This window comes from Dreissena polymorpha, chromosome 1, assembly GCF_020536995.1.
Source record: "Dreissena polymorpha isolate Duluth1 chromosome 1, UMN_Dpol_1.0, whole genome shotgun sequence".
NCBI lineage: Eukaryota > Metazoa > Mollusca > Bivalvia > Myida > Dreissenidae > Dreissena > Dreissena polymorpha.
The window spans coordinates 111,395,046-111,406,823 of NC_068355.1; the positions used below are offsets into that span (position 1 = coordinate 111,395,046).

At 36.2% G+C, this 11,778-nt stretch overlaps 1 protein-coding gene across 2 annotated transcripts in view; it reads left to right on the forward strand.

The window, feature by feature from the left end:
- Nucleotides 1-11,778, forward strand: part of LOC127844479 (ceramide glucosyltransferase-B-like) — a 58,729-nt gene that overhangs the window by 14,364 nt on the left and 32,587 nt on the right. For both annotated transcript variants that reach the window (XR_008032753.1, XM_052374746.1), the window contains exon 3: nt 5,575-5,677. Coding sequence is in view for 1 of the 2 variants with exons in the window: in XM_052374746.1 (XP_052230706.1) it covers nt 5,575-5,677 (103 nt within the window). In the remaining variant the exon portion in view is untranslated. The remainder of the gene's footprint in view (nt 1-5,574; nt 5,678-11,778) is intronic.

Sequence of the window (11,778 nt, forward strand, 5' to 3'; positions counted from 1 at the left end):
TATACTTCTCATTGCTATATATATGTTCTCCATAATATTTATAAGAACCTGGAAATGGGGAAATGCAATATAATTCAAATTTTATTTCAATTTCATCATAAGGTTCTTTCACCATGAAAACATAAAATTAAATATATATGTTTAGGCAATATTATGCATGAAAAGCACAATTTCCTTGAGGAATAGATCTTGTTTCCATCATAAGTCCATTAGATGTAAATACATGTAACTTGCCATGATTTTATCGTGGAGATGTACACCGTAGAAACCGATTAGTGTGGTTGAAGTGACAAAGCCTACAAACTGCAATAAACCACTGAAATCATCAATGATAATGACACAGGTTATGCACGCTCAACTACTACACGCACAGATAGCGACAGGGAACCAATATAAAATATTTTGGATTCTTTTGTTTTTTGTTCAAGCAGAATGATTAGTGGCAAATTATTCGAATGCGCAAAAGTTCGGACGTTCTAATCTTGCAAAACTATAAAAAGAAAATCAAAGAAAAATACAAAAACAAGGAGTCCAAGTCTCATTTTAAAAAGTGTCGGGCTCCTGTTAGTGTCGAACGCTGCTTAGGGTTTGGAATGAAGCCTTTAAAACTTGAATCTAGTAAGAAAGGTCTTTAATTAAATTTAACTTTCCATAAGACTACCAACACTTCAAAATATGTATCTAAGTGGTAAAGGATTAAGTGTATTGACCAGCTCTGTTTCTCTTAGTGGGAAGAGGCTCTAGCCTATTGACTTTGGGAAAAATCCTGCCTTAATGGCTGATATGGGAAATCTGGAAAAAGTGCTGATTTTTTTTTAACTGCGTGATTTGCAAGAAAGAAACATTTAATTGTGAAGAGGTCTTTACCTGGCCTCTATTGTAAAACCTATTAACATTTTTAGTCAATTGTTTTGAAAGCCAGGTTTTTCTTGTCAAGCTCACTTGTGCATATTTGAAAGTCATCGTGCCTATTTGTTGTTAAGTTGTAAACCATAAAATCTGGCTTTTTTAAACAAGATCATACATAATCTGAAATGTAGATCCTTAATTTTGTTTGCTGATGTGTCATATTGCAAATTAACCTTGTTTGTTTCCATTGTTGGAACAGAACAAATGGTTTAAGGGTCAATATTGTAAATATTTGTTTTATACTTGATGAAAGGCCTTTAAAATGTTCAAATTTTAGCATGCAGTGGAAGACAAAATTAATGTTCTTATTTTGACTTTTCAGCAACAATATTCTTTTTTTCATTAATTGGCTGTCAAAAACTTTAAGATTGTTAGCCTTTTTTTTTTACCTGAGTCAGACAATTATGATGGGGTCCTAAATCTTCTAAAATTGGAACAGCTGATAAACAGTCCGAAAGCTTGACTCTTACGCTGATATGACAATAAGAGTGTCTTTTTAGGTTTTTTAAAGACTTTTTCTGTATTATGTAGTCTTTTTCAAATTTGTTAAACTAGTTTAATAACATTATTGGAAAAATGTTTTTTATGGCTTCTTTTTGAAATTATGTTTCAATATAATTGTGGATTTCCAGTTTAATTTGTTTTTCTATCCGATATTGTTCATCAATTTGTAGTACAAGTTGTTCTATATGTTAACCCTTTCCCTGATAGATGCGTATATTCCCGCGTGTATCGATTCCCCGATACATGTGTTTATTACCGTCTCTATCGATAACCACATACATGCGAATTTTTCCGTCTCTATCCATCACCCGATAATCCCGTATATTCCCAATGTCCATTTTCAAATGCAAATTCATATTGATATTGACGACAAAAGTGCTCAAGAAAACTCATAAACAAAACATCGGACATTTTTCTAAAGTATTTAATGAATTTCGGCATATGTTTCTATTTAAAGATTTGATGAAATAGGTGTCCAATCTGGACAAGGGTTTTCAAACATGCGTTGTGGTGTGCGCGCATCGTGTACAGTTAATGTTCTGTTATAAATTATAGCCAGAAAGAAATACATGTATATGCCCATGATATTTTTGTGTCAAGTCTTTGTTTGGACAAAAGGGCGCGAAAATAGGCCTGGGTGTATTTATTTATAAACAAAAACTGCGTAGCGCAAACAACAACATAAAAGCTTCGTATTGAATTTCCATTTAAGTATCTGGGTATCTTGCAAATGATTTTGACATTTCCCTAAATAAAATAAAAGTCAAAGACGCTGTATCATTATCATCTTTTAGTTCGTTAAATATTGCAACAATTATTGTACTGTATCTAATTGCACACAAAGTGCCGTGTACAGTTCATATTCTTTAACAACGATGTCATCTATATTTAGATTTCATGCAACATGTATAAGTCATTTCTGGAAATTGCGAGAAAGTAAAAGCGATTTTTCGAAAATAAACCGTTTTTATGCCCCCATTTGGAAGAAAAGGGGGTATATAGTTTTCGCACTGTCCGTCGGTCAGTCGGTCACCTTTCGTGTCCGCTCTCTTATTCAAATAGTTTTCATCCCATCTTTACCAAACTTGGTCAGAAGTTGTATCCAGACAATATCTAGGTCAAGTTGGAATATGGGTCATGCCAGGTCAAAAACTAGGTCACGGGGTCACTTAGTGCATTTCAAGGATTTAGCATGGTGTCCGCTCTCTAATTGAAGTAGTTTTCATCTGATCTTTACTAAACTTGGTCAGAAGTTGTATCAAGACAATATCTAGGTCAAGTTCGAATATGGGTCATGCCAGGTCAAAAACTAGGTCACTGGGTCACTTAGTGCATTTCAAGGATTTAGATTGGTGTCCGCTCTCTAATTGAAGTAGTTTTCATCTGATCTTTACTAAACTTGGTAAGAAGTTGTATCTAGACAATATCTAGGTCAAGTTCAAATATGGGTCATGCCGGGTCAAAAACATGGCACAGGGTCACTTAGTGCATTTCAAGGATTAAGCATGTTGTCCGCTCTCTAGTTTATGTGGCTTTCTGATTAATTTTTATATTCTTAGACATTTTTATGCCCCAGAAGGAGGGCATATAGTGATCGGACTGTCCGTTCGTCTGTCCGTCACACTTTGCGTTTAGATTTCGAAAAATGCTTATAACTTCTATGTCGCTTCAGATAGCTATTTCATATTTGGCATGCATGTGTATATGGACAAAGCCTTTCCATACGCACACAAATTTTGACCCCTGTGACCTTGACCTTGAACTTAGGGTCCGTGTTTAGGTTCGAAATCTGCGTTTAGGATTTGAAAAAAGCTAATAACTTCTACCAAGCGTTTACACAGTTATACTTTTATGTAGTGACAAAGTTACAGTTGGGGGCATCCGTGTCCTGTGGACAAATTTCTTGTTCCTTATATGGCTATATTTGGCTATAGTAAAACCTTGTTAACACTCTACAGGCCACATTTATTGTCAAATCTTCATGAAATTAGGTCAGAAGATTGGTCTCAATGATATCTTGGATGAGTTCGAAAATAATTATGTTTGCTTGAAAAAAATTGCTTCCAAGGGGCGGGGCATTTTTCCTTAAATGGCTATACAGTAGAATTGCAATAATTCGAGCTGGCGATTTCTCGAAAACTGGCGATTACTCGAGCATTAAAGAAAGTCCCTAGCATTTTCCTTTAATTTCTATATAAAAATACCCGCGATAACTCAAACATGCGATTTTCGATAACTCGAGGTCGTGTGCCGGTCCCTGAAAGGCATTTCACACCTAATTAACTGGCAATTATTCGAGGATGCTTTCTCGTCTGGTCGGTGCTAAAAATATTCGAGTTGTGAAAACAGCGCAATCAAGCAGACAAAAGACGCTCGCTTAGGTGTGAAGGTTGTTGCAGTTTCAGAAACACTGCAAATTGTCATCCTTTGAGAAGCAGATCAAAGCTACACAGTTTTAATGATAATTAAATAATTACCAGCAATCGATAATTATCGTGAAACGTCTTCCGCCATCAGTTCCGGGAAGCTAATGGGTTGCGACAATCTTCAATCCTTGACTTTGCGCAAAACAAGTCTGACTAATGTACATAAAATGCAAAGTGTGTAGTGATTATGTTGTTTTAGGTGTGTGTTTTTTTCATGCGCATGTACGTACCTTGTGTGCTTTTTTAAAATAATTATGCTACATTTAGAGTGAATATTGATGAGATATTTTTGATTATATATATGTTTTGTGTGTATGTTGAAATAATTAAATTATTTTACGATCATCTTAATTGTTTTGTTTATTATACTGTAACCTTAAGCGATTTTTATAAAGCCTTTTTTATTTCTATCACCATCTTAAATGTAAATAAAGCGTTTGCGGTCAGAATTAAGTATTATCAACCGAGACAGTGAAAAAATAATACCATGGATTATTCGAAACCTGCGATTACTCGAGCATCGATGTCGGTCCCATGCTTCCTCGAATTATCGCAGTTTTACTGTAGAAAAATCTTGTTAACACTCTAGAGGCCACATTTACTGTCCAATCTTCATGAAACTTGGTCAGAAAATTCATCCCGATAATATCTTGGACGAGTTCAAAAATAATGCCTGTTGGTTGAAAAACATGGCTGCCAGGGGGCAGGGCATTTTTCCTTATATGGCTTTAGTAAAACCTTGTTAACACTCTAGAGGCCACATTTATCTTTCGATCTTCGTGAAACTTGGTCAAAAAAATTGTCCCAATAATATCTTGTTATCTCAGGTGAGCGACTTTGGGCCTTTCCGGCTCTCTTGTTTGAAATTTGGAGGTAAAAAACTGCGCGCTTTACTAAGGAAAATACGGTATGCATGTGTTATGAATTTCCTTCTATATTACCCATAAAATAGTTGAAGTTCAATATAAATTATTACCATGATCAAGCATATAGCACTATATCATCATACATCATTGGAAAAATAAATGCATAATCTCTTGAAAATAAATGCATGTCATTAAATTCTATGCGTTGAAAATATTTACCTTAGAATAGGCACACCGGTTTTGACACATGTGGAGGCGACCATTTTGGGCTCAAATAGTATGACCTACTTTCAAAGCCGGGAGCCATCAACAGAAAAAGCAGAGCACAAAAATGGCTTTTTTTCTTATTGCTTACAAATATACCTTCAATTTGATACCAAAACATACCATTTGCAATGTATTTTACAAATCCTAGGCAGCATGCACTGAACAATGTGTGCTAAGTATCAAATTGACTGCATGGAACCCTGCAAACAGGAGTTCTGGTTTGGGGTTATGTGACCTATATCCATTGTTTGTCTGTATCTTCCAGTGAAAGTTGTTCTATCCATAGTACCTTTTGCCTATTTCAAGTCCTAGATGTTCTTCTATCCATTGTTGTGTGTCAAATTCAGTAACAGATGTTCTTCTATACATGTACATTATTTTTGTTTATTTCAGTACAAGTTGTTCTTCTATCCCATATTAAATGCCTATTTTTCAGCTCACATTCCTCTATCCGTTATCATTTGTCTGTTTTCAGTGCACACCGTTTTTTTCTATTCATTAAAATTTGTTTACTTCCTGCGCTCGGTGTTTTTCTTTCCATCATTGATTGTCTTATTTCAAATATAGATGTTTTTCTACTCATCATGGTTGTCTATTTTCAGTACGAGTTGTTGTTTTCGGTGCATGATGAGCAGGACCCTGCAATCATGATTGTCCAGAAGCTTATAGAAAGATATCCAAAAGTGGACGCAAAGTTGTTCATTGGTAAAGTATTGAGTTTTGTCTCTTTAACCCTTTCCCACTCAGAAACAAAGTGAAAATGGCCATGTGCAAACAACATAAAACCAGAACAGCCTGTGAGTAACTCACAATCTGTTCAAGTTTTATGCTGTTTGCTACTAATGAGTTTAAAATTCGAATCTAGTATTAAGGTCTTTAAATTTTAATTCAATTTAACTTTCTTAGGGACTACAAAATATGAATCTAAAGGTGGGTTCCCACTGCTGATCCGATCAACTTGATCATCCCGATCACCGAAATATCCCGACCAAACCTGACCAAGCATGACTAAAAAGGGTATACACGACTTTTTCTCAACCTCTTGTCGATAACACACGACCCCCACACAACTCATTCACGACGTCCACTCTATCATCCTTCCGATTTCCGCTCGATCTTCTCGACCTATACGCGAGCCCTATATGATCTCAGCTCCACCAAGTGGACCTCAGCTTGATCGCCACCAGATCTTTACACAACCAGATCGTGATGGTCGTACTACAGTCGTACAAAGTGATCTAAAATAACTTGGGTAGAGGTCGAGCGGATCGGGTACAGAGCTCGTGTATGGTCGAATAGCAATTGGGAAGTGATCGTGTACGGTCGAGTAACCGTCGGGTAGCAGTCTAGTAAATCTGTACATCAAATAAAATAGAGGTGGAGTGGATCATGTTGCGATCTAAAATAACTCGGGGTAGAGGTCGTGCGGATCGGGTACAGATCGTGTAAAAGATGTCAATCTGATCGCCACACGATTGCTTCTCGATCAACTGGATCTTCTACTCGACTAATACATGAACACTTCCCGAGCGCTTCTTGATCAATTTCCTACTCGACCGCTACTCGATATTTTTTGACATGTCAAAAAATATCGGGTAGGAAGCCCGACCAATGCCGACCGCCCCTGACCACCCCCAACACCTCGTGACGACCGTACCAGACCAGTACCCGACCGCTTGGTCAGGCTTGATCGAGTTGATCGGCAGTGGGAACCCAGCTTTTGCGGTACAGGATTAAAGAAAGAGGGGTTCAAATTATACTTGTGCACATAATATTTTAATGGAAGTGTCCACAGTTTGCATAGTATATATTCATGGAAATTAACAGAACAGAATAGTTATTTTGGCTTAAGCATAGCAAGCTTATCGTCATATACATATACATGATAATTTTACAGACATGCGTGTTGAATATAAATAATTACAATGTTCAAATTACATACATCAATTAATAAATCACTTATCCTGGAGAGTGAGAGTGCTCTAATTACAAGTTATAATGTGACATTGAATACATAATAGGCATTACTACATTTGATACATCCGAGGTTAACCAACAACATTTAAGAAGCATATTACACGCAATTGTTAGTATACGCTATAGTTCTTCTTAACATATCATGTGATAATAAACAAATTGTTATCTCTTTTTAGCTCACCTGAGCACAACATGCTCATGGTGAGCTTTTGTGATCGCTTTTTTCCGTCGTGCGTCGTCCGTCGTCAACATTTTGCTTTGTGAACACTCTAGAGGCCACATTTATTGTCTGATCGTCATGAAATTTGGTCAGAACATTTGTCCAATTGATACCTTGACTGAGTTCGAAACTGGGTCATGCTGGGTCAAAAACTAGGTCACTAGGTCAAAAAAAAGAAAAACCTGGTGAACACTGTAGAAGTCACATTTGATGCCCAATCTTCATGTAACTTTGCCAAAATGTTTGTCTAAATGATATGTTGGTTGAGATCAAAAATGGTTCCGGTCCGTTGAAAAACATGGCCGCCAGGGGGCGGGGCAGTATTCCTTATATGGCTATATAGAAACCTTGTAAACACTCTAGAAGTCACATTAATTGTCCAATCTTCATGAAATTTGGTCAAAACATTGGTTTCATTGATATCTCGGACGAGTTTGAAAATGGTTGAGATTGGTGAAAAAACATGGCCGCCAGGGGGCGGGGCAGTTTTCCTTAAATGGCTTTAGTAAAGCCTTGTTAACACTCTATAGGCCACATTTATTGTCCAATCTTCAAGAAATTTGGTCGGAAGATTGGTCTCAATGATATCTTGGATGAGTTTGAAAATGGTTACGTTTGCTTGAAAAACATGGCTGCCAAGGGGCGGGGCATTTTCCTTATATGGCTATATTAAAACAATGTGAACACTCTAGAGGCCACATTTATTGTCCAATCTTCATGAAATTTGGTCAGAAGATTGGTCTCAATGATATCTTGGATGAGTTCGAAAATGGTTACATTTGCTTGAAAAACATGGCTGCCAAGGGGCGGGGCATTTTTCCTTATATGGCTATATATGGCTATAGTAAAATCTTAACACTCTAGAGGCCACATTTATTGTCCTATCTTCATGAAACTTGGTCAGAAGATTCACCCCAATAATATCTTGGAAGAGTTAAAAAATGATGCTGGTTGGTTGAAAAACATGGCTTCCAGGGGGCGGGGCATTTTTCCTTATTTGACTATACCTTTTTAACACTCTAGAGGCCACATTTATTTTCCGATCTTCATGAAACTTGATCAGATAATTTGTCCTAATGATATCTTGGATGAGTTCAGAATGGTTTCGGTTGCTTAAAAAGCATGGCCACCAGGAAGCGGGGCATTTTTCTTAATATGGCTATGTATCATGCTTTAGTAAAACCTTGTTAACACTCTAGAGGCCACATTTATTGTCTGATCATCATGAAACTTGGTCAGACCATCCTTTAAAAATTGTTTGTTTGGCATAACCCGACCCAGGTAAATTTTGGTGGGTCGGTAGGTAGGGATTTTATTTATTTTTTAGTATTTTTCTTTCTGACATAGAACTCAGACATATACCAAACTGAAAGGTAATTATCAAATAAAGATCCAAGTCTTCTGCCTCATGAAAGGAAATTGGTAAAGATTTTTCTGCACCGTCCGTATCACCGCACGTGTATTCGTAAGTCTATTTTTTCTATAAAGAACTTCGAAAATATAATATAATCGACGAAAAATACTTTATCCGAAAACCACAGTCCAAAAAATTGTACACATTTTGCACATGAAATAAAATGTGCATATCGTTTGACTACAGCAAATGAAAACAAGTAACAGGGAAAATACGTAATTAATATACTATGTGGTTGACATATTACTTTACAATAGCATAGTTTGTGAGTTAAAAACAACAAAGTAATAATAACATTTTAATTTCAATCCAGAACAGAAAGATGCAACATCTTTGACATGTTACTAATTATTTAATTATCATCCTTTAATTCAGATCGATAGTCGGTAGAAATTTGTAAACTGATCAGCTTACAAATAATTTATTGAGTGTTACGCTTCTTTTCATTTGCTTATGTTTTATACGACTTTTGCCATCGGCCGTTATATTGTAGGCAGACGACAATATCAACTGTGTATTTCATTATCTGCGCATGAATGACCCAATATTACCCGATAGCTAACTCAATGTTGATTGGCCAGCTACCCTATGCGCTTCAAATTGTTCATGGAAACAAAGAGAAAAATAGTTTTTTAAAAAACACTCCGGATTAAATTGGCGGATGTTTTCAATAAAATTAAATGAGATTTAAGCATATTCGCAAATTGTATTTTTCTTGAGCCAAATTCGCTATACTTTTGCAAATGGCGAAAAAAAATTCAGTCGGCCGATTTGAGTGGGTCGGTCGGGTTATGCCAAATAAAAGAATTTTTAAGGATGGCCTCAGATGATTTGTCCCAATGATATCTTGGATGAGTTCGAAAATGGTTTCGGTTGGTGGAAAAACATGGCCGCCAAGGGGGCGTGGCATTTTTCCTTATATAGCTATAGTTAAACCTTGTTAACACTCTAGAAGCCATATTCATTGTACGATCATCATGAAACTTTGTCAGAAGATTTGTCCCAATTATATTTTGGACAAGTTCGAAAGTGGTTCCAGTTGCTTGAAAAACATGGCTACCAGTGGGCGGGTCATTTTTCCTTATATGGACATGAATCTTCATGAAACTTTGTCAGTATATTTGTTTAAATGATATCTTGGATATGTATGAAAATGGTTCTGGTCTGTTGAAAAACGTGGCTGCCAGGGTGTTCACTAGTCATGAAAGTTGGTAACAACATATTGTTCTAATGACATCTTGGGCTGCACAGAACAGGTCATTTCCTTTGAATCTCAGGTGAGCGACTTAGGGCCTTTCAGGCCCTCTTGTTTTGAAACATGTTATACAATAGATGGCTAACTTTCTAAGTGTCGTTTTCTTACTACAATTTAGAAGTTAAATAAATTTGAACATACTAGGTCGCTTGTAATAGAATTCTGGAATATATTTGGTTCTTTTTTTCTAGGTATGCAAGAAAATGTTTGCTTTAGAATTGCCAAAATTTGAGTCACATTACAAAATTAGTTTCAACATATGATGTGTGAAATTATTTAACAACACAAAGACATTAAAATCAGTTTGTATGGATATATTTAAAAGAGGAACTCTTAAAAATTGAAGTTTTTTCACCAAGTTCACTTATTAAATTCGTAAACAGTTTGTGCAGCTTAAGTATTGACGTCTCCAGTAACTCTTGCTTGCGTGTGTCACTCCTGTGTTCCTTGTGTAGGAATTTTAATACCTATATTAAATATTGGGATTAACAATGTGGTTGGTTATAAGTGTTTATCAATGAGGTCAACCTAAAATCAATGTATGATGATTAAAGACTGATTGTCTGAAATGTAATTAAGCCTTGATCAATAAAATCTATTTATGTTTTGTAATTGTATTGTGTTATTTTAGGGAAAATGGTAACGGTAATGGATGAATAGGTTTGCAATGTAAATGCCTCAAATCATAGCATCTTTCTTGCTACATTTAAGTTTTAAAGGCTTCATTTCCATCACTTGATACTGATGAGTTGCAAACAGCATAAAACCTGAGCAAACTGTGAGTTACTGGCAGGCTGTTTTGGTTTTATGCTGTTTGCACATAGCCATTTTCACTTTGCTTCTGAGTGTTAAGTCTTAGTGGGCCAGTTTGGCTACTTACTTATTATTCTCTGATTATTATTATAATTGTGAGCACTCCTAGTTTATTAATGCAGACCTAAAAATTAGCACTCTTCTTCTGATTGCTCATGGCGAGCAAAATTATTTTTGGGAATGATTATTTTGTTTTGATCGCCTGCATGGTATATACATTATTTCGTTAAAGTCATGATTGTATTTATGCCCCCACCTTGCCCCAAACAATCTTGTTAAAGTGATATTGTTGGCATACCGTAGGTTTCCTCGTAAAGCACGCTCCAGTGTATAGCGCGCAGGCTGTTTTTTTAAATGCAAAAATGGAGAAAAAAATATTTAAAGACAATAAAACCACCAAACTGGACCGAAAATGGCCGCCATTTTACTATTGCACAATCCAATAATCCGGGGCATTGGGAAGCTTAATTAAGCATTCAAAATAGGAAGCGTCATTATGATTAGGAGCATGGGTTGCATAGCACTTTACTTTTCTGACAATTTGGTAATTTTCTAGCAAAAGATTAACAGTCCACGTGCATTTCGTGAAAAACGTGAGAAAATAAGAATTAGTGTACATCGTGTGATTTTTCCTCTGGGAAAGCATGGACATTAAATTTGAATGTCGCATGGGAGACAGGGATACAGTTGTTGAGGTTTGCGGGCGTAGCACTATATTTTTGACAATTTTAACGAATGTTTGAAACACCACTGTTGAACGTTCAATATTTATACATACAAAATGCGATTGCATATTTTCACGTTCTCAAGTGTCAATTTTTGTCTCAATTAAATGTCAATTAGCGTCTTAACAAATCGTGGCACATATTACTTAAAAACATCTGCCAATTAATTACGAAGTGCAAAATGACCCCCTTTCACACCTACCGCTACCCGCAAAAAAGACCTCGTTCGCACCTACCCTTGCCTGCTCTCCGGAATGTCGACAACAGTCCCCATCGGAATTCATCAATAAAGAAGTGTAAAAACACAAACAAAGAAATGTCCGCAAGTTTATTCAAACAAATTTATTTTTGACCAAAACTTCTTCTACTGCGTTCATATCTACCAGTAGTGACTTCTTGTTG